Source organism: Corvus kubaryi, unplaced genomic scaffold (genome assembly GCF_017639235.1).
Source record: "Corvus kubaryi isolate FWS band 111438036 unplaced genomic scaffold, C.kubaryi_AGA036_p1.0 37353, whole genome shotgun sequence".
Lineage (NCBI taxonomy): Eukaryota > Metazoa > Chordata > Aves > Passeriformes > Corvidae > Corvus > Corvus kubaryi.
This window is the reverse complement of record NW_024581115.1, coordinates 1,442,502-1,466,085: the sequence shown is the minus strand read 5'-3', so window position 1 is coordinate 1,466,085 and position 23,584 is coordinate 1,442,502. Positions and strand designations below refer to the sequence as shown.

Here is a 23,584-nt window from a genome sequence, read left to right as displayed (position 1 = left end):
GTGTCTGCACATGGGGTGCAGCGTGGTACCAGCAGCAGAAGGGGCTCTGAGGGTGTTTCTGAGTTTTGCCTCACGAAACGCCAAGTTCCTCGTGGATTCAGCTGTGAAATCCCATCCGGGAGCCGGCTGAGCCACCGCTGCCTTTGAGCGGGGGGCTCGCAGGTTTCCGGGCCATGGGGCAGGAAAATGAGCCCGTGGCTGTGTGACCCGGGGAGGTCAGGGGGTGCTTTGGGTCCGGGCCGGGGTGAGGGGCTGACCCGTCCGTGCGGCTCTGCCGGGCGGGGCTCGGCTGCCGGAGGCCCCGGACAGGGCAGCCCCGGACAGGGCAGCCCCGGCCAACCCCGAGTCGCCGCTGACCCCGCGATCGGGGGGAGCCCGATCCGGAGGCATCCCCGCCCTGTCCCGGCGGGTGTCGGGGAGAGCCGTATCCCAAGGGATGCTCCGGTGGGAGCGCATCCCAGGCGGGTGTCGGGGGGAGCCCTACCCCGGGGGATGCCCGGGTGGGACCCAGCCCCGGGTAGGACCCAGCCCCGCGGGGGCGGGGCGGTGCCGCGACCAGGTTCGAGGGGCCACGGCAGCACCTGGAGGCGGCCCCGCCCCAGCACAGGAAGGGAGCGCCCGGCGGAGCGGGAGGGAGCGGCTGGATCCGGTGGCGGGGCCGGGGCTGCCGCCCCGCAGAGCCCGCGGGACGCTGCCGGCAGCGGCCATGGCTTTCGGGAGGGCTCCGAGGGACCCGTTCGGCACCGCCGTGGGCAGCCTGGTCGGTGAGTAGCCCCGAGCGGTGCCCCCGCGCCGCCCTTGTGTCCCCGCCGGGCGCTGACCCGCGGCTCCCCTTGGCCTTTCAGAGCGGGCCACGCTCGGGTCGCTGCAGACGGAGGAGTGGGGACAGTTCATGCACATCTGCGACGTGATCAGCGCCACGGAGGAGGGGTGAGCGAGCGGGGCCGGGGGCAGCGGGGCGCGGAGGTGGCACCGGCGTCGCTCGAGGGCAGGGAGACATCGAGCAGCCAGCGTAGGGCGCTGATGTTGAGTGACCCGAAACGAAATAGCGCAGGGAGCAGATAGCTTTAGTCCGCAAGGAAAAGCTTTGCCTTTCGCGGGGCCATCGAGGATTAGGCTCGGAGGTTCTTCCCTATAGACACACGCTAGAGAAGGGCGGTGACAGAGGTTTCTCACCTGAGTTTGACATGTTTTGTACAACCTGTTACGCTTGTCAGGCTGAACGGGTACTCCTGCAAACCCACCTTGAAAAAGGCTTTGAGCACTTGGTTGCCTGCAACACTTTAAAACTCTGGGCTTTTGCCTTCGAGTTCCCCAGCGTGCAGTGTCTCTGTCAGGCTGTGCCGCAGCAGGGGTGAAGCGAGAGCTGGGGTCCTGTGCAGTGGGATCCATTCCGTCCCGGTGTGCACCCAGGGCTCCCAGGACTGAGGTGCTTTCTTGCACTGAACGGCCACATCCAGGTTTGCTCAGCCACTTGTTGCTCTGAGCTTCCTTGTTTCCACCTGTAAAAGGGGGGCAAAAGGAAACTCGTCCTTATGTAAGATCTGCTTCAGCTTTGCATTGTAAGAACTCAGTTCTAGCAGTGGCATATTTTAATACATAACATATTCTCCAGGACAATGGAGTATGCTTTACTTTCTGCACAGGTGTCTTTTTTTCTGTATCAGCTTTTCTTTCCTCCCATTGTTTTGGATTCCACACTCTCACCCGTGGCTCTTAATGCTTGGAATGTCAGTAATAATTACTTCTTTCTGGTTATTGCCATAAGCAACAGCACACTTTGACCCTCAGTTTTTATGTAAAGTTTCCATGCAACAGAGCCTTTTTTTAATAAACTATTTCCTCTTGTGCACAGCTTAGGCTTGCAGAGGAACTCCTTGTAACTTCCTTCTAGGCAGCTACTACTAGTCACAGTCTGTAACACGATAGTAGGAGCAGCAGAACTGCTGCATCTAATTAGGCATATGGTTGTTTTATTGCAATATACAGCTTCTGACCAGAGCATTTCCAGATGCTTCAGCGAGGGAAGCAAGCAGGAGTGCAATTGTAGTACAGCTCTCTGCAAGGGAAACTTCTTCTCCACTCTCATGCTCCTATCCATCACTTTATGCTCTACTGATGTGCCTGGGTATGACATAAGATTAAGAAAAATAGAGAAATGTCTTCTTCTTTTTTCTTTTTTTTCATGAAGTATAGCACTTCAAACTAAGAAATGCAGTAATGGTAAACACCCACTTAATTTCATTGACTTTGAAATGTTTTCAACAAAGATTTCTTAGTTTTATCTTAGTGGAACATTGTGCCTATTGCTCCATCTTGGATTCTGGAGAGATCCTAAAGAGAAGTTAGGACATCTTGTTTATGTTGATCATGAGTGTTGGGTTGGCCCTAATAATTGTACACTATAGATAGTCCATATTAACGAGGCAAAACTGCTTCCCTCATGTGATAAGCTCGATACCATCTTCCACCCTTTTCCTCCTACACAGATAGTTAAAAGATACGGGGTGTATATATAGAAATGAAAATGGCTGGGTTAGAAATACCCCTATCTCTGGGCTGGAATGGGTTGTCCATCCATCCATCTGTGGTAATTACTCAGATGAGTTAAGTGCATCCTGCAATTATAAGATTGGAAGTTGTCCATGACACCCCTACTCCTGACAGCACTCCCAGGAGAATATTTTGTAATTGCATCATACTTGAAAAGTACCAGTCAACTCTTGATACAGCTGGCAATTGATACTCCCTTTCATGGCAATAAAAGCTAGATAAGTAATTCTATTGTACAGCAGTGAAAAAATATTATTTTGTAACAGACTTTGCAGAGGAGAATAACTTTATTTCTCTGCACAAATCTTTGGAGTAATGCGCAGTCTGCAGTAACAAACCTGATTCACTGCTTTGTTGCTCTACTTCAGTGCTGAAGAGATTTTGCTGAAATCAATGGGGCAATTGCTCTGGTTTATGTGGGTGTAAACACAGGGGACAGATTTGGTCCTGTATCTCAGGCTGGTATTTTTGGTTCTTGGATGAAGTTATGAACTAGAAAACTTCACTGGTAACTTTTCCTTCTTAATTTCTTGTCACAGGCCTAAAGATGCAGTTAAAGCACTGAAGAAGAAGCTTTCAAAAAACTGTAACCATAAGGAGATCAGGCTTACCTTGTCTGTAAGTACAGCTATGTTTATATTAATTAGACACTAAGAAGGCAAACATTCTAAATGATAAGGTGGCATGCAAATTACCCCTGACACAACTCTGCAGGATGTTTTCAGTCTTTGTTGTTTGTGTATACAGCACTGCCACAGCTCAGATCAGATGGTTTGGTGGCATTCCATGGACTTCTGGATGATGTAAATTCTGGTTTGGGTTGGGTTTTTTTTCACTTGTTCTGTGTAAAAGTAGTATAGTTCTTATTTGCTCCAGTGACTGTCCCTCTGTGAGAGCCCCACCTGTTTGTGAAAGACCCGGAGGTTGGGATATTACATAAAAGCTACATTTGACCATTCTCTTACTCACCCTGTTAGTTGGTTAGTGAAACTAAGCACAGTGTGCAATGTGGTGGAATACGTGATACCTGCTTTGTAGAAGGAAATGTTATCACAAATAAATGATAAACTTGAAGGAAAAGGTAACCATGGTGAGTTAAGTAAGGGAGTGGCAGGGTGAGCTATGTGAAATTCAAATGTTATGGCTAAAGGTTGGCGTGTCTGGGAATATCCTCACTTGACATAACCTGGCCTCTAGAATCTGACAGTGTTCCTGAACTGCTCCTGGGTTTGGGGAGGTGTTGTGATTTCAGTCAATTTAAGATTTACCAAGTATGTTAACGCAGGAAGTTCTAATAATGCCCTAAGTCCTGAGTTTCTGACTTGAATTACTCTTGGCTACCAATAGTGCATCTGTGACAAGAGTCATATTATTTGTATTTTAAGGTCTTGAGGATATTAGTCTGTCATTAATTAGCTAAAAGTATTTTCTTCACCATTTCCTTTTTTGAGGTTTTAGAGGCCTGTCTACGTCACTTTGAGTACTATTAATCATGGGTTTGCTATTTGTTGTGTAAAATCATTATCTATATCAAGATATGCTGCGAAGTGATTAAGGAAGATGGGTGATGGATAGTGCCAAATTGTAGCTCGCTTAGCAATTGCCCAAGTGTCTCCTGACAAGTTAGAGATGAAGATAATTGTGTTAAACATGTCAATATAGACCTTCAGCTCACTCCACTTCCGCACTTCTTCCCTTGCTTCCTCCTCCACTTGTCTCATGAGTCACATTTTTGTGTGTTCTGTGTGTTTGCATAATGGAAACACTGGGTTTCCACTGTACCTGCAATCCCTCTATCAGGTCTGTCTCCTGCAGCCCTTCTGCAGCAAGGTCCTGTTCTGATTATCTGACACAGTCTCTGCTGCTAATCCAGGGTGTAGGTTTAGGAGCTGTTTCCTGGGCATTTACAGTGCAGATATACCCAAGGTGATATTACAGCTTAGCTTTTGAGTATGTAAAAGTGGGAGAAGGATCTTGTTCTGGGTGTATCCAAGGAAGAACTTTACCACACTGACCTGGAAGTTTGTATTGCAGATGGAGCATGCAGCAGGTTCAGCTGGGAGTGCAATTCCTGTCCTGTTCAGCCCCGTTCTCTGTCCTCACCCACTCCCATGCACACCTGTAACTTGCCTGCCAGGCAGTCACATCCTCTTGGCCCAGCTGCTGTTTTCTGTCCGCAGAGTTCTTCTCTCTATATTCCTTAATCTTGTTTCCTTTTTTAAATTTAAGTAAGTTCCAGACTTTCCTCTAACTCTCTCTCTCTTTCTGGGTTTAGATCTTACATAAGATCTTCTATGCTTTGCCTCTCCCTCTGCCTCTGGCTTCTTTCATTTTTCTTTCTTTTTTTACCAGTACTGCCATAATTTTAGCATGTGTAAAATCTTTCCTTTGATGACCTCATTGCTGGCCATGTGTGGCTTTTACCTTTCCCACATCACTCTTCCCATGTGCTGTATCTTCTGTTTTTATCTTCTTAATTGCCTTAATGAAATTGTTCCTGTTTTCCATTTTGAAATGCTTGGTTGACAACAGCAATTCATTGCAAGTGGAAAAAAAACCCAATTTTCAATTCCTTAAACACAAGCCCTTCCCTCCCTGTGCAACTCTCATCTCTTAAAAACTGTTTTCCTCCCAGAGTTTTGCAAAAATAAGGGTTCTTTTTGGATGAACTGTTAATGCCTGTATTTCTTACGGTAAATGTGGTCCTCCAGCTTTTGAGACTCTACATCAGATTGTCTCTCCTACCTACATTAGCTACAACTAAGAAGGATCTACAAATCACATTTCTTTTGAAGTGCACTTTGATCCACTTTTATCTACTCCACCTTGACATTCTAGAATTTAATATTTCTAATGAAGCTGCTTAAGGAGCTCATTCCCAGAGGGTACACACAGAGTGGAGTGTGAAAGTCTTCATGGAAGCCGCTCAACTGCACATGTTAGGCCTGATTCTGTTACTGAGATGGGTTAAATCTCAACAGTGTGTTCCTCCTCCTTGCTCTTGGATGCTTCTTTATTTACTTGGAGGAAGAAGGCTGAGTGCCAGCTGTATAATGTGCTGGCTGTGGCTTGGCTTCAGGTGCTCTGAGCTGCTGAAGTTCTTGTGAAGTCACATGGATGGAGGTGTTTGTGTGTTAGGCCATGGAGTTGCCTCATACTTGGCCTTTGATAACACGGAGAGATCAGGGCTGGTGCTGGAGGTTGCACAATCAGAGTGAAGAGGATTAGAGCTTTCAGGCAGGAATCCAACAGACTGTGTGTGTGTTACTTGACTTTTTATTACTGGTAGACTTTAGATGCATAAATTCTGTTTATGTAATGAACAGTGAGACAGCTGTTCAGTTACCTCCATAGGTCTCCCTTGGTTTTGTAAAGCATTTGCTGCAGTGCCCCAGTTCTGATACCTCTAAGGTCTTAGGAGCTGAACAGCACATGGGGAAATTGTTTCTTGAATGTATCCCTCTCACTCCAGCATTCAAAGCAGTGGGCAGAAATTTAAGATTAAATTACTGTTTCACCTCTGTATTACATTGTTGGAAAATATTTTAAAGGAAGTCATTTTCCTAGAGAAATTGTGGATGCCCCATCCCTGGAAATGTTCAAGTCCAGGTTGGATGGGGCTCTTAGCAACCTGATCTAGTGAATGGCAGGGGAATTGGACCTAGTTGATCTTTAAGGTCCCTTCCAACATAAGCCATTCTATAATTGCTTAGAATTAAATTTTGAAGGGTATTTTTTCCTAAGAATATTTCTACTTTTCCTTTTAATCACATGTAATTTTTCTGATGCAGAAAAAATTTAGCATGGCACATGTGACCTTCAGATTTAATTTTTTTAATTAACATTTCACAAAGCAGAGGATCTGAAAAACAAAAACATGAGAGAGTCCTCCAGCTCCTCAATTGAAAGAGTACTACTCAATTTTATTATACTTTATGGTATATGCTGACAAAGAGAAAAAGAAGAGGACATTGAGTGGGGGCAAAAGAAATCCAAATCTCCGTGTTTGAAATGTGAAATCTGAAAAACTCAAGACTTCTGAAAATTCAGTGGTTTTGAAATGCTGAACCTTGATCAAATATACCCAGCCCCTGCACTGTAATTGATGAGTGGCAGCTGAAAGAGCTGCTCATACCGGTTTGGTTTAAATGCTGGCCTTGGAAACAGCATCTTGCAGTTCCAAATGTCGGCTGGGCAGGCATTAGGATGTGTTCAGTGGAGTGTAATCCTGGACATGGATTAATGGCTTGTTCCCCTTGAGTCTGAAGTGCAAAGAAACAAACCGTTCATCTGGGTTTTCTTGCAGCCACCTTGGGTCTAAGAAGTGTCCATCACAAGCTGCATCCATTGCTCAGCTTTATGGACCAAACCTGGCTGCTTTAGATGAGCAGTGAGTCCTGAAACCTGGGTGAGGTCTCTGTTGATAAGGAACATCGTTGACTTTCTGCTATACTCACCAACTTCTCACTTTTCTGTTTCTGCCTCAGTTTGGCTTCACTTCTCTGTAGATGCCTTTTATCATTTTAGTTCTGTGATTCAGTCCTGTAAACCAGAGGCCTTGGATTACACCGTTTGCCCCCATTTTGCTCAGTGCAGATATCTGGGATCAGTTATCCTGGAACACAGCAGCTCTGTCAATTCCAGCACTTCTCACATCCTGTTTGTTATTGACAGGAAGTTTAATGGTTTGATTGAAGTTAATTTGCCAGTTTTGTTATTAAAACGTGTCTCTATTGAGTTCCCATTGTGCTGTATGGAGCAGTGGTTGGCTTGGCCAGCTTGGATCTGTTCCTTCAGTGGAAGTGCTTGCGACTATGAAGTCGTGTTTGCACTGGAGTCCTATTTGCATGATAAATACCCATACTGAAATTATAATGAAAGGTGTTATTAGCATGAAAGTGGCTTGTTCATGAATAGTCCAGTTAAAAATAATGGAGTCAAATTCTCCTTTTTCTTATACCAGCTTAGTTTTACCCTGAGTAAGTGGGCTGGGGTATCATAATCGAGTGGAAGATCCAGATCATTCGTTCAGTACTTTCATTTAGCGGGTAAATACTCAGTCCCTTAAATAGAGAATTAATAATAGGGAGTACCATAACAAATTTGCCATGCACTGGGTTGAAAATATTTTACACAGACCATCTTTGAAGTACTGCACAGGCAAATGACTTTGCTTATTTGCCTATGTTTCATGTACTCTCCATGAAAAGCAATGTTTCGAGCCAAGATATTTTTGTAATTATCTTTCAGTTAGCTTTTTGCACAGCAGTCTGCCAGTGTCTCTTTGTTCTACCCTGTTTTCATTTTGGCAATATATTTTCTTCTGGTCTTAAACCTGTTATCCTGTAAGTTCCTGATCACACTGAGAGAAAAATCCCTGAGTCTTGACGTTAGAAAATTAGTTACTAAAATGATTTCACTTAGTCAAATGTAGTCTGCTCTGAATAGAAAGTATATTTAACATACTTTTATCAAGATCACAGTATCATCCCTTTAAATATGTGTATCCTTTTGAGAATATGTCCTGTCTGTTACATGATTCAGGGGAACTTTTGTCTCAAAACACATGAAATTTTGCAGCCTTTTGTTAATGTCAGCCCTTTACTTCCACCTTTCTATCTTCCCTCTTATGTTGGGAGGGAAAATGAAACTATAGTTGAGGAGAAAGAAGCACAAGAGTGACCATTTTTGTCTCTGTGGGTCATCATCCATCTTCAGATTTGGGCCAGGTGAGATGAGTTCTGTTCCTGATTCTGCAGCTGATCTGATTGACCCGAGTTTCCTGTCAAGTCCCAGGTGACTGAGATGTAATGGCAGTTTTTGACATCTCTTCTGGAAAATGGGAATTACAATCAGCCACCTCCAGATGTACCAGGGAGAAGTGTTATGTCCTTACCACATCCTGCTGTGTTTGACAAGGCAGTGCTTACAGGGATCCTTGCTCTAAGCATTTCAAGCAGGGTTTTGGAAGTAGACTTCCTTCATTAAGATGAATCTGACAACTGGAACATTTCAGCTCATCTGTTTCAAATCAATGTGACCTTTGAAATGCATGGAGAAATTGTGCTCCAAGTTGGTGAATTTGTTCTTTCCTATTTTATCATTAGTCTCTCACTTACAGGGCAGATTAGAGGACAGGCATTTAGTAATCTTGATTTTCTTCTCCTGCAGAGCTCTTCAGAATCTGTCAGACCAGGGTACCTATGTGCTAGGCAGTGAATTAATTCTATTGCTAAATCTGTAAAAGTAACTTTTTTAAGATATGGGCAGATTTCCTGCTGTTAAGGTACTGTGTTCAGTAACTGCTGTGACATAGAAACAAGTGTGACCATGCTTCTCTGTTAAAAACAGTGGCACTCTGGCTGGCACAGCTCCTTTGAACTGTGCGGGTATCACAGAGCACGCAGGCAGCTGCTGTTCCCCTGAAGTAACCTCATCAGGCATTCTAGTGAGCAGTAATCTGTTCATATCCATTCCTACTCTTCCCCATAGTTCCTTGAAACAAACAGAAAGAAACAAAAGCAGTCAAGTTGTGGGGTTTTTCCCCCCTATTCTTTGTGTAACCAAAGGTTTTTTGTATGTGCAGCTGCTTGAGATGTGTATGGAGAACTGTGGCCCAAGATTCCAGTCTTTAGTTGTGAAGAAGGATTTCTGCAAAGACAAGCTGGTGAAACTGCTGAACCCAAGATACAACCTGCCCATTGATATGCAGGAGAAAATCCTGACCTTTATCATGGTGAGTGTGGAGTAAACTGTGAGTGTTCAAAGTGTCTCTGCTGTGTTGTAAATGTTTAATTGTGCAGCCTGTTTAAATCCTGGGAACCTCTTCCTAAAGCAGGCCTTAACTTTGGAGCTGTTGTGGTTCCTGCTGCACTGAATGGAGTTTTCCAGAGTGGAAGAAGGGAATGACCTGTCTTTAGGACATGTTTTAAAAGCATTTGTCTGACCCACTGACTGACCATTTCTGTGACTGTTACTGTCCCTGATATTTCAAAACCAGGTTTGGGCACGAGGTTTCCAAGGGATGGTGGATGTGAGCGAAGTAAAAGAAGTTTACCTAGAATTGCTGAAGAAAGGAGTGGAGTTTCCATCCTCTGACACCAGCAGAGGTGGATCTAAGGTGAGGATATACAAGGACACTTCAGAAACAGTATGTGTTAATTTTATGGGACACAGAAGGTGTGTTTGATCTGGGCTTTTTATTTAAATGCTCCAGGGCAGAGTATGACCAAACTACTTAAGCACGTGAGCAGGAATCAGTTTCAATTATAACAGTGAAGATAACAACAAAGAAACCTGACCTATATAGTAGTTTATTTCATTTCCAAGTACAGATTCATGGATATGTTCTCAGAAATGAAGCATCTCTGTCTTGAGACTTTGAAAGATCTGTGCATGTTGTTTACTTCAAAATAAATGAGTGCTTAGTGCTCCAAACTTGTCAGCTTCTGAAAGCCTCAACAAAAATGAGTAAGATTTTCACAAAAACACGTACTGTTCAGAATATGAGCATCATCTATCTTTAAGATTAAATTGAGAATTGTAGAAATCTATAAGAAGAGATTATTGTCTGCATATCTCTTCAGCTTTGCACAATCCATGCACAGCCTATGTCATAGGTAGTGTTGTGTGGCATTTAGGACATGAAATATAAGTATAGTTTGAGCATTGAACTTCAGCTGAAAATACAGTACATGGTTTAATGCCATTCTTTCTAGATTGCTTTTTTTTTTTTTTAAGAAGAATTTTCACGAGATCTTTGGGCACTGTGAAAGCCTTCCACCACTGTGTGGAATCTTGCAATTACAGAATTAGATGTCTATAATCAGTGCAGACAGGAATAATTCAGATTTATCCTGAGTTTGATCTGCTGATTGAATAGTGGAGTACACAAAAGCTTATGTATTTAAAGGTTGTTCAAACAAGCCATGTGAAGAGTGCTCTCAATAAATACTAATTTTTTCCCTCACCTAGTACATTAGAGATTATTTTGTCTACCTCAGGTGCTTGCCAATTGAAATCAGTGGCAAACTGTCTGTTTATCTTAGCAGAGCTGAACACAGTTTTTACCTCAGTCTCCAGGAAGTGAAGGGTTTGTAGTGTGTAATGCAGGCTGGGATTTGCATTTGCATTTTTTTTAGCAGTCAGTTCAGATGCAATGCAGGTGAAGCTTTCTCAGACTGTTCCTGCTTTTCAGCCCTGGAGGCTTTTGTAGTTCACCTTCTGCAGAGACCCACACTCAGCCCCCGAACCCTTCTACTGCTTCCAAGTGTCATCCCATTCCAAAATGTCCTTCATTGCAAAATTGCATTAGCACTTTGGGAAGGACTCTTTGCTCTTAGATGACTTCATAATTCCTTGCTAGCCTGTTCTTGAGCCGTTCCCACTTTGTCCTGTGATGGAATTTACTTGCAAACGCTTTCTAAAGATACTTGATTTCCAAGCTTCATTTCATTACAAAATAGACATTAGATTTATTTTTGTAAATAGGCCTTGCTCAACAAATTCCATGGGAGCACTGATTATGAGGAAGCTCTTGCCCAGTTGTGTAGTCTGAGAGATGGTCCTCTCTCAGCAGGATGCCTGCTGCAATTTTGTTCAACCCAAGCTCTGTTTTTTTGTGTTTTCACAGATTTCACCCCCGCCTTGTGCAAAGTCATCCCCATCCTCTACCAGTCCTGCCAAACGTTCCTTCCTGCCTCTTCCCACAGGCCCAACATTGTTGTTGACTCCGGAGCAGGTGCAACACTACAGGTTTAGGGGAGGGTGGGTCCACCTGAAATGTGCTGTGAATGTGTGACTTGAGCAGCCTGGCTGCCACTGGAGTGACCCTCAGTTCACGGGGTGTAGCTCTGGGTTCTTGGTCTTAGGTTTGTGGAATTACTACTCAAGTGTGTGAATATCTAATCACATTTTACAATTCTGTTATGCAAATTGATAAAAGCTTGTTCAGAGATAAGCGAGAAAGCCAAATTTACTTTCACACAAGGCTTGTGTGAAGAGGTTGTTATAAAAAGCAGGAAGGAAAGGACAGTTCTCTTCCATTTCTGCTTGCCTATGTAACTAAAAGGAGGAACAGTAACATCAGTGAGAGGGATTAACTGTAAGGAAAACAAGTAGTGCTATCAGGCTTGGATCTTAGTTTGATTGCACATTTAAAAGCTGAACTAATTCCATTCATTTTCATGGTGTGTTACCAGAATAAAATAATGCTAGCTAAGTCCATATTATACCTAATGGAGAAGAAAGTGTGTATTAGAGGTAAGAATTATTCTGCTCGCTCTGTTCACTTACACAATATTTTCCTGTTGAATTCCAACAGATTGGGAAACTGTACAGTGAACTGGATATGGCAAAAATGAATGTGAGAGTTATGTCATCAATATTGAAAGAAAATGTTCCTGGCTCTGAAAATCTGGATGATATGAATCTTTTACAGGTACCTGATAACTCATTGATAGGGGCTATTGGTTTGGTTATAGTTGCTTTCTAAAGTGTTATGTCTTGTCTTTTAACATCTCAATTTAGATTGACAAATGGAACCCAACAGCAGGTTTCTATCTCTCATTTTGCTCAACTTGCTTTCATCTCCTTCACCTTCCCTTGACAACTCGATAGTCAGGAAAGGACAATACAGCTTGAAATGCAAATATAAGCTCTAGGGAATTCCAAGGGCAAAGGAATTTTATAATGGAGCGTTCTCTGTTGAGCATGTTCTGTCAAACAGCCCCAAGAACATTCCAGCTGAACGCAGTTGCCTTGTGGGAGAATAGATGATGACACAGTCATGCTCTCATATCCGTCCTGGAGTTTGCAGAGCTCTCTTTATTATCACCAGTCCCTTAGAGGCAGACTGAGGGCCAGTAAAGAATATGAAGCATTGGCTTTATGTGTGTAACCTCAAAGGTTGGGAGCTTGCTGTGCTACAGAAGAATCCATGTGCTCTTGAAGTGTAGCCTGAAGGAAGTGTATTGCAATAGTCTAGTGATGTGACAGTGAACCTGTCCGTGTTTCTTCTGTGATATTATGTGCTTATGCTGTATTTTTCTGTTTAGAAATTAAAAGTACAGTATTACTTTAGCATTGCAATAGTGACCTGTGTTAATGGAACCTTTTTGGTTTCATATTGTCTGCGAGAACTTAAAAAACTTTTACCACATCCTCCTGTTTCTTACCTTACCTCCAAACTGCTACAATGAGGAAGCATTTTTGGCAGTTTTGCAGCATTAAGTGTTTTGAAGAACTGATCTAATTTTTGCAAGCCTTGAGTGCACTTCTTCTGCCCAACATAGACATTTTCCTGTGCAACAAACCCTTACTGGGTGCTGTTGAGAATACACTGGTTTAATATGCTTGACCATCTCAGTCCAGTCCATGACAAGGCTGGGAAACAGAAAAAGTTCATCTTTCATTTCCTGTCTCCTGCTGTGGCATTTCTGTATGTGGCACAGATTCAGCTGCCCACAGTAAACCAGTGGATTCTTATTGACACTCCCAGTAATAAAATTGTTGGCAAAAGGTTGAGGACAGGGTGTGGAGTTCCCATATGTGGGAGAGTGAATGAAAACTCATTCCTTTCACTGTTGTTCTTTCTGTTCTTTTTCTCCTGTGCACCAAGTGGTGCAAAACATCAGGCATGGCCAGCCTTTTCCTTGAGCAGTGTTTAATGTTCTCTTTTTGTTTGGGACACTACTTGGATTGGACTTCTGTTGTCACAGAACAAAATCCTTTATTAAAAGAGCTGCTTGTTTAGACTTTGAGTGAGTTGGAGACATTGATTTCAGTCCCTCAATAAAAACTGTAACAAGGTGAACTTGATCAGTGCAATGTGTTTTCAGTTCTCTATCTTCGTTAGTGGCCAGGCTCCTCCCTTTCCACACCCTGTGCTGGACAAGGCTTAAGATACCAGATTTCACTGGAACTAATGTGCTGGCCAATAACTGTAGTTAAAGAATAGCTCAGGATCAGCCAAGAAGCGTAACAAACTTTTGTACTGGATGGTGAATAGACATGGTGAACAGATAGTGGATGGATGTGCAGGAATTTGGGTCCAGGTCAGCAGCTGGTAAGAATTAACACAAATGTATTGGAATCACTGATGATTGTTATCCCAGCTGCTACTCCATCATTGTAAAACTCCAGTTTTCAGGCAAATCTGTGCCTGAAATGAGTGTCTCAATTTCCTTCTCTGTTGAGTATTGACACTTGCAAAGGAGAGCTAGTCTGCCTGTGTAATGGAGTCATAAGAAATACACATTTTTTTAAATGTGTATCAGGTAGTAAAGTGTGGAGTCAGGTTTTAAATGTAATTACAGACATTAAGCTGAATACATTTTTGTGTTTTATCCTGGGCCATGAAGATACAGTACTGAAAAGTACAGCACTCTACAATCCTGACACAGATTTAGCAAAGGGGTGAAGATTTCTTTTTCCATAAATAATTGATTTACATGAAGTATGTATTTTTTGAGGACAAATCAGATCACTTTGAATATCAAAGCAATTTCTGAATAGTAGTTTGCAAATAGAGTAATTTTCCCCCTCCTTTGTTTTTTTTGTTTCTTTAAGCAGAGCCAGCCTGCATTTGCAAATGCAGAGTGAGTGAGAAAAAATGTTGGCTGAATTAAAGTTCCTGTTGCTAAAGAATTTGTTTCTTTGAACATGCAAAATCTGCAGAGGGGAGTAATATAAACAGACTGTCTTCCACTTCACCAGACAATAATGTAAAATTTTGCTTAATAATCTCTCATAATTCTCCTATCTGTTAATTCTGTAAGGTTTGTGTTACTTTCTCAAAAGTCCATAGATTAAGTTTATCCAGACTTCCCATTTAAAGGAATAGCTAGAGCTGGAGACTTGTCACAGAGCACTTCTGACCTTCAGACTAATATTTTCTTCAAGCAGATGTTGAACAGGATTGCATCCAAGTATCCTGCTGAGTTTAATCAGCTTCAAGCAGGATCAAATCACATTGGCTCCACATCACCCAGATGTGTCTTTGTTATTTTGCAATTTGTAATTTAGGCTTTAGAGATAGCTATATCTTTAGAAATGACAGTGGATCAAGAGGTAGGGGTTAGGTAGGAGTGATGTGGTGGTGGGAGTTGTGACCCTGCACTGGAGAGATCAAAGATGTGGACATTGTTCTATTTGCAATGGTTGGCACCCATGTGGTTTGTGTAAATTGAGGAATGTTACCTGTGACTGCAGTGCTTGAATGTCTTACCATTCATCTCCAGAACTGACATATTGAGAGACCACAGTTACGATTTTTAATTTTTTTCCTTCCCTTGGTTCGGGCAGAAATTGTACAAGACCTGTCGGATGATGCAGGAGAGGATCATGGAATTGCTGGTGACAGTGGAGAATGAAGATGTGGTTGTTGAGCTAATACAAGTAAATGAAGATCTGAATAATGTCCTCCTGGGACATGAAAGGTAAGTGCAGGGCTTTTCTCCTCACATTTGGAATCCTACCTGAATAAGTGCACTTAATGGGGAGATGGTCCCTATGCCTAGTGTTGATTTTATCCTTAAATTCAGAAAAGAAATATGATTGCAAAAAGAGAAAATTATGTATCTTCTGCCTCCTAAACACTTCAGAAATGGTTCAGGAAAGTAGTTAGGAAACCATAGAGTGGGGTAAAGCAAGTTAACAGCATGGACAGGAAATCAGATGGAGGCACGCAAAAATAATTTTGGAATTTTTGGTAGAGTCCAGTGAATTTGTCAACAGCTGCTACAAATCCTTTGGTGCTGGTGCTCATCCTTATCTCTGTTAAGTGTCTGTGCTTCCAAGAAAGAATGCTTGTCCTCCTTTCTAAACAATTTTGACAGCTTTACTGCAGGAATTGGCCATGGAGCAGCCTTCTGCCTCATTGCATGCTTAGGAGAGTTGCTTACTGTTCTCAGCTGGATTGAAACACACTGTTCTGCTTGTCTTACAGCAGAAAATGTTTCTTTATTTCACACATGAAAGCACAGCAGTACTCCTGTTGACATCCTGGGTGTTTGTCTGTTATGGCACTGCTAGCATGGCTGGATGCTGGCAAAACTGAAGTCAGTTTTCAACTCAGAATTCCAGTGTTGTTCCGCAAAATATCACAAGTATACTCCTGGAGAGTGTTCTGATTTAATAGGAGATACCCCTCCATCTTAAGTAGTTGATCTCTTTCACAGCTAAAAAGTGTTCTAGGAATCATTATGCATCAAGTGCAATTGTTCTTTATTAAATTTAGCAAATTTATAGAATTTAGTAATCTTTTTAATCTTCTTCTGAGTGCTGCACTGAAAATACCACTAGTTCTTCTAAGTGTCAGGCATAAACTTTAGGCCTAATAATGACAACAGTAAGTTTTCATGTGCCCTTATGTCTACTGTAGTGTTAGTGGATTTTACAGCAGCTGCCTTGAAAGAACTGTGTGCTCACTTCTTCCTTTAGGAGGTTTTTCCTTTTAATAATCAGAAAAGGAATTCTATTCAACTTTTGTGTAAATCCACTGAAGTCAGATGCGGGCTTACATTTTTGTTACAAATGATGAATACTGGTGAGGCCAGGAACCTTGAACTGTGAATAGCAGCTTGTGGGCATAATTCAACAGATTCCTCAGTAAAGACATGGTGATGGAAAGAGTGATTAATTTGGACAGAAAACTACTGTATTCTAGTAATCCTATGGTTTTTATGTAACAGGTCTTCCTGAGTGCAGATCCACTGCACTTCAGAGTGGATGAGTATAAAAACGTATCTGGTTCATTTTGTGTTGCAGAAGATTTGTTTTTTGGATCTCCCTCTGAACTATGAGATGTGTAAAGGGCCAACTGATTTTGATGATCTGCATCTGTTTCACGCTGTGTGTTGTTGGAGGATGAGTCGTGCTGCATTTTCTGCTTCTGATTATTATTGTAGAATCCAAATTAAATCCAGAGCAACCTCCACTGTACAACCAACAGCTCATGTGTGTAACAGTGCTTCCCTCTAGTGTCTCTGCAGCTTCTTGGTTCTTTCTGGATTTATGATAAATACTTTCTGCTCTACAGCTGGAAAGGTTTTTTTTTCCTGCTGCTTCTTCATGCATCTATACTCTTTCTGGGCCTCCCTAGTACAGTGACCCTGAATAGCAAATGCAGTTGGATAAACAGTCTCCTGTCTGTACAACTCGGGGCTTCTGGTGCTGAAACACAGAGACCTTCTGGATGCTCAGTGTCACCTACCTGGGTCTGCTCTGGACCCACAGTAGCAGTGTTATCACTTCTAGTACAAGTGCAGGTAGATTTTTTTTTTGTTTCCATTTTTAAAAAAATTATTTCAGAGATCTGCACTAATGAGAGGGTTGTGTGCCAGAACAGGTGTGTGGTTTGTCCTGGGAGGGCATGAGGGAATGCCCAGAGCTCTGAGGACAGAAGGCTTCCTGAGACTCAGCTGGACGAGTGTTGTGGTCAGAAGGAGCTGGATTTGGCACAGAGGATGTTCACAGTTACCTAGCTGGTGTGAACAGAGGCAAACCACTGTCAAAGGAGCCTTGGTTTTGTTTAGGAACAAGCAGATGGCCGTTTCCAAACGTGAGGCCAGGAACAAACCAGCTGGTGTTGGTGTAGGAGATCCCAGGACCACAGCCCTGGAAGGGGAGTCAGATTGCCCATAAAGAGACAGGTGCTCCAGGGACAGCACTTGGAGTACTTGTTCAGTGCTTCTGGAGTCTTTTGAGAATCAAACGTTGATTATTACTGGTTTCATATTCTGAAGGACATCATAGGAATGTAAGAATAAACATTTAACTCTGCACCTTCAACAGGTTCTCACGGAACAGAGTTCGTTTCCTGGAGAACCAGAGGATACAACGTGAGCGGGAGGAGGTAATTAAGGATGAACTGCAGGACTGCAAGCATTCCTTTTGCTCTTCCTTGTGAAATATACACTTCTGATACATGCAGAATTTTATTTTCTAGTTGAGAGGTACAGGAGACAACAGACTGACACTACTTTTACTGATTTTTCTAAAGTCTCACTTGCAGAATTTCATGCAAATTCATGTAACTAAAGCAGCAAATAATGTCAAATCTAAGAGGGAAGCTTGGGTAAGAAAAATGAGGGAGAGATCTATTCAGATGCTGGTTTATTGCCTCTCCAGCTAAGCACAATTATCTGCCATACACAAAATGAGAAACCATAGGTTCTTTTCATTTGCTTTCTGTTAATGATCTAGAAACTGAAATACTGTTGCACTTTGAGAATTCACTCTTGCTGCTGATTTTTTTTCCTGAGTCAAAGCTTTTTCTGAATTGTGACTAATGGCTTGTAGCAAATCTTTAATGACTGTCCTTTATTGATTGATAATTATGGTTGTGAATTATATTGCCCAAAGTAGTTTTGCACATGTTTCAGCTTCTGCTAAGCCGTAGTTATGCAGTCATCTAGGACTCGATATGAAAATGCATTGTAAATGCTGAAATACTGCTGACAATTACTAAAAAAAGGTAGATGATCTTGTTTTTCTTGAAAAACCCCTCTTACTACATTCTGGTTATGTAGGTGGATGGTTTTGCTTGATGGATGCACTGTTGGGTTAGTTAATAGCCCAAATGGTGTAGTCTGTGCATTTTTGTATTACTAAGGAGACTGTGAGTTTAAAATGCATCATCTTTTACTTACTTATTTTTCATCTGTTGTGAAAAAACCTGTATGATTCAAGCATGGGGTTTTATTAAACCTTTGGCTGGCTACATTTTTAATTCCAACACATTCACAGGAGAAAGGAAGGGAACTCTTTTCTATGTCCTAGGAAACATTATTGTGATTTTGATTTTTTTCTATCCAAAATGGGACTGGAAAAAATCAATCTCCTAAGTACGTATCAATCTTATTAACACAAGTAAGTAGCAGGAAAAGAATTGTACAGGATCGATCAAAAGATAAATGTCAGTCCTGTAACTAAACGAGTTCAGAATAGCTTTATAGAATCGAATCCTTTCTATTTTCTACTTCAGAACTGGTTTTCTTTATTTTTTGAAACTGATCTTCTCTGAAATGCCTATTTTGTTTCATCAGTTACATTTCAAATACACAGAGTCCTGATCTTCTCTTTTATTTACCAATTTTTAATACTAAGATTTTAAAAGTTTATATTCTGTGAAAACAGTAATTTGTTTAAAACTGTGTAAGTTCCTTAAAAAAAAACCCCAAAAAACAGAACACCAGGAAAAACCCAAAATAACTTTCTCTCTTTCAAATATTAAGCTGTACAGGAAACAGCCATCTGCTCCCTCAAGTGACCTACTTGGCCTCTCCATAGATTCTCCATCTCCTGTGTCTGCAGTGGTGCAAAGTGACCTTGCAGTGTCTCCTTCAGGCCCAAGTAGGTGGTGAATGCCTCTTTCCCTTCCATTCCGCTTCCCTAAAACAAACCCACAAGAGCTTAGTGGAGGAATCAAGAAGGTCCTTGTAAGAAAGAAAACAAAGATACTCCTTAACTTTAAGGATGTTCCTTAAATTTTCTTAAAAGGAGAATTGAAATGTGTCCATAGGAACAAAACTGTAAGGTAGTATAAGGTTGCCTGTAATTTTTTAACAGTAATTTTTTTCCCCCATTTTATAGATTTGAGCAGTAGAACATGCTCTGTTTTCTATTGCAGTGAGGCCTGTAAAACACTCTGGTAGTTTCTACCTCAGCTTGTTCTGTAGACTTGGAAGGAAGAAACAGGAGTTTTTTCAGGAGTGTTAGAAAGACTTGGCTTCAGGTACCCTGAATTACTGTTTGCAGAATCCCCTCCTTTACCCACTTTAGAGAAATCCATATACTAAAGCTAAAGGTGTGAATGTCCCCCTGGGAATAAATGCCTAGAATTCCATTTTAGTCCTTTACAAATAGCAAAAAGAGTTTTAAGTAGTATCTACCATGCAGAGCTCTGCTGATGCTGTAGAGATAAATATCTTGGATGTAAGACTTTTCAGAGTCATTAAAATTTTGCCTTTCATGTGATAAACAGCAATTCATTTCAGACTCTTTATAGGCCTTCCAAACAAAAACTTTACTCTTTCACTGTTCAAAGTACAAGTAGCTACTTTTGCATGATAATGTTTAAATGATCATTAATTATCGCTTTGAATTTCAGATGGCCTATCTGCACACCCTGAAGATAAAAGCAGGCCTCATCCATCAATTTACCCACAGCTGGATTCAGCACCTCCTACAAAAGCTCATCAATCCCCGTGAGTAGTTTCTTATCAAGGAATGGGAATGGATAACAGATCCTTAGGGGTATTAGTGCTCTGTAATTCATCTAATGAACATAGAAGGCTCTGAGGACACAGATTTACTACTTTTACATATTAGTCCAGTAAAACAAGTGAAAATTCCCTCTGTGCTAGACACTGCTTGAGAGGGTTCAAAATACACCTTTGCCTGCAGCACTGTTTTGTCATAAATAGACATAAATGTACCTGACTTTCAGCAGGGAAAGGGAGAAACATGAAACAGGTCAGTAAAAGAGTTTAAGACAGGAGAGGTGTCCTTATAATGCCTGTGTGTTGGACACTGGTCCATCTGCCCATGCTGCTCTCAGTTGTGACACACAGGAAAGACAGACCAGCCAAAAAAATAATGAACAATCAGAATAAACAGTTTTGATCATTTCTTACTTACATTCAGTGTACTGCTCTCTCCTAGATTTGCAGCTGAAGCACAAAACAATAATGTAAGCAGCCCACCTGGACACACATACAGCAATGTGAGTAATACTTAGGTTCAGGATGATCATTCTTGTCTGGCAGCTGTCAAACGAGAACTTTCGGATTGACCCCAACTGCTGTCCAAGTGGGATGCAAAGATCTCCTCTGTGCTCCCTTCTCCATACCTCAGGGAATATTCTACTTGGTGATCAGGTCAACTTTCCTCTTTTGCTGCCACAGATCCTAATGTGGAAGCCTGTTTCCTTGGGTCCAGCACAATCCCAGGGCAATTTGCAGAAACCACTTGCTGTTATTTGTGTTTAATTTGTTGCTATGCGAAGCAAGCTGAGATCTCCTCTTATTGCCATGATGTCACTCTGGTGTATTTTCTATCTCAAATAAGATATTAACAACAAACATACAAAAGAAAAAAACAGAACAACCCAAAGCCCCCAAAAAAAACACAGCCCACCAAAAAAGTCACTTAAACCCCAAGTACAGTGCAGGGCAAATGTCATGCTGCAGAGAAACACCCATGACAGAAGGAATGGAAAGAATATGAAGGGGCTTTGAAGTAATGTTATGAAGGTGGTATGAAATAAAAAAGATGAGAAGCAGCTCCCAAACAAACATGCACAGTCCTTATTTTAAACTGCAAGTCAAAGCAGATGTTTGAATCTGTGTAGTGTAACAAATCACACAGAAGTAAATTATACAAATGTGCTATAGAACACTAAAAGTTGCTTTGAAGTTTGTGTGGAGAATGAAGATTAATTGGGTTGCTAACTATTGGCCTTAGAATTTTACCTGCAGTAGTCAGAGATTAAAGGTAAGTCAGCAGTTATATAAGTGAGGTCAAACCAGTTCTCATAGAACAATCTGTTTATGCATTGTTTTGCTTGATGTCCTTAGCTGGCGACTCTTCTAAGCCCAGTGCCTCTGAACCCAATAAATCTGCAGACTGGACAGACTGTGCCATCGAATGGACCATCACCAGCAGGTAATAAATACTGCAAATCACCTCTTTCACGTTTCATTTTCTTGTTAGAACTTAAGGCCTTTACATAATGACTGGCAGTGACTAGGAGCAGCAACAAACATTGACAAAGTCATACTGCTCATGGATGCTATTACACACCTGTCCATTTTAGCATTTAAAGCAGCTGAATCCATAGCAGATAATGTGCTACTTTCAGGAAGACACAAAAAACATGCAGTAATCATGCTGTTCATTCTCATTTAAATCTGGATGTGTCTGCCTGTCTTTATTCTTCAGCTCCATCAAAGAACAAGTCACAGTCACCTCATTATTACGAGATAATGGAATTTGATCCCTTGGCTCCCACTGAGTAAGTAACTTTTTAAATATAATTTTAAAATTCAGAGGTGCCAAAGGCAAAACGGCTTTTTCTTCTGAGAGGGAAAGCAGACCTCTCTACGTAGGTTGAGTTAACTGACCAACTGCATCACTGATGGAAATGACAGTGGCTGCATTTTGTATGTTTTCTTCCAGTATTTCTGGCATAAACAATTAAGGAATAAACTGTAGTGTGCTCATTAACTGGCATCTGTAAAAATGGAGGAGTAATCCTGGGTCAAAATTACTAAAAATCCTATCCAGTGATACAGAAAGGTGGAGGAAATATGGTCAGGGTCCTGCTGAAGGAAGCTGATAGAACTTCAACACAGGTAGTTCTGGAATAAGATAACAGAAGGAATTCCTGTTCACAGCAATCATGTTTTTTAAAGAATGTTTTTCTACTGCATATGAAAAAAACCCTCAGTTTAAATACAAACTACAAAAGGGAATGGATGCTGTGTCTCTCCAGAAGGCCAAAATAGTGAGACAGTGAACTAATACAAAACTTAACAGATGGCAGAACCCCCCTTTCTAACAGGAAATTGCAAAAAAATTGAGCTGTCTATACAAAACTTATTTCCAAGGAGCCATTGAATTCTGAGGTAGGGAAATCTCAACAAAGCTTCCATTGTTTTTTTTTAATTAGTGCAGTAATTGCACAGTGGTGCACTTGCCATTTGCGTTTTGCAGTCCTGTTCCCAAACTTGTTTGATCAAAAGTAACAATGTCCAGAGGTGCCTCATTAAATGTAAGATCATCAGAGCAAGGTTGGCCCTTTGTTTCCGTGGAGACCTGGGCATCCTGCAAGGGAAGCTACACTGTAAACTTTGGGCAGGATTTCCCTGGTGCATTTTGTCAAAATGAAATGTGATATAGGAGTCACCCTGCTCCTCCTCTTTCAGAGCTATTTATGAAGAAATTGATGATGTGCTGAAGACAGACGTTTAAAAGAACACAGACTGAAGGTGGAGGTGGAATCCTTTCCTGAATACTCTCTGGTGCTGGTCCTGTGCAGTGCTTCCTGTAACTACAAGTGAATAACAGAAAAGATTTTTGCATTTTGATACAACAAATAATTAGTGTTGGAGTACTAAGCTGTGTGCAAGTTGACGAGTTACTTGGCTCTACACCTTGACAATTTGTCCTAAATGTTCAGCTGTGTGTTCTTCAAAGTCACTTGAATGGTTATTTTAAAGTATTTTGGGGGCCTTTAAAATGGGACTTCCAAATTCACCTGTGTATGAAGTAACACTTGACACCAGGCACAAGTAAACAAAAAGGACATTACATTCACAGAAACTGCAGAACCCAGTTTCTCTTTTGGCCTCACTGCTGTCTGTGTTCATCTCCCTAGAAATCTATCAGGGGGTTTTGATATATAAAATGTTTTTCTAAAATTGGCCTCTTGATAGATGTCTGAAGACGTGCAGTGTTACTTTCCTACATCCTTAATACAGATTTTCTTTTTTTATTTTCTTCCAAAAACCCCACAGTATAGTTGGATTTTTGTCTTGGGAAGAACCTAAGCTGGGACACAAAGTGCTGTCATCCATAATTAACAGAGCAGGAAAAAAACCTGCTTGCTCCTGTGTTGTTGTTGTTGCTTTTATTGACTCAGTAAATATGGGAGGGGGATCAGTTATTTCTTTTGATGTTCCTGCCCTGCAGAGATTGTTCTGGTGAAGGAAAAATTAATCATCTACAATGCAGATGAGCAATAGTTACCCATTTATTTTGTTTAACCCTGTTAATAACTGTTTTGTCTTTTAATAAGTGCCTTATCTATTTTAATGCTAAATGTAAACTGTGCACTTTAACAGGTATAGTTCTCTGAATTTATAGCTAATACAAAATTTGAGAACTTAGTTCATGTTCATAGCCGATAAGCTAATTTGTGAAATAACTGCATTTTAAACATTCCTTATGTTTAAGGGATAAGTTCTCAGCTGGTTTTGCAATTTTTGTAGCATAAAATCCCAAATAAAAGCAAATGCTGAGATGTAAA

General features: G+C 41.4%; 1 protein-coding gene across 2 annotated transcripts; it reads left to right on the top strand.

The window, feature by feature from the left end:
* The first annotated feature begins 586 nt into the window (after positions 1-586).
* TOM1L1 (target of myb1 like 1 membrane trafficking protein) lies at positions 587-23,584 on the top strand. Of its 2 annotated transcripts, XM_042032379.1 has the most exons (15): positions 587-764; positions 846-930; positions 3,093-3,171; positions 9,140-9,289; positions 9,554-9,673; positions 11,186-11,293; positions 11,876-11,992; positions 14,857-14,990; positions 17,347-17,407; positions 18,789-18,906; positions 19,664-19,760; positions 20,218-20,278; positions 21,132-21,219; positions 21,496-21,568; positions 22,482-23,584. In XM_042032379.1, the coding sequence occupies exons 1-15, from the start codon at positions 707-709 to the stop codon at positions 22,525-22,527; spliced, it is 1,395 nt and encodes a 464-aa protein (XP_041888313.1). In that variant the 5' UTR covers positions 587-706; the 3' UTR covers positions 22,528-23,584. The 2 variants fall into 2 exon arrangements, with proteins under 2 accessions (XP_041888313.1, XP_041888312.1); XM_042032378.1 differs by lacking the exon at positions 846-930 and having other exon boundaries at positions 594-764.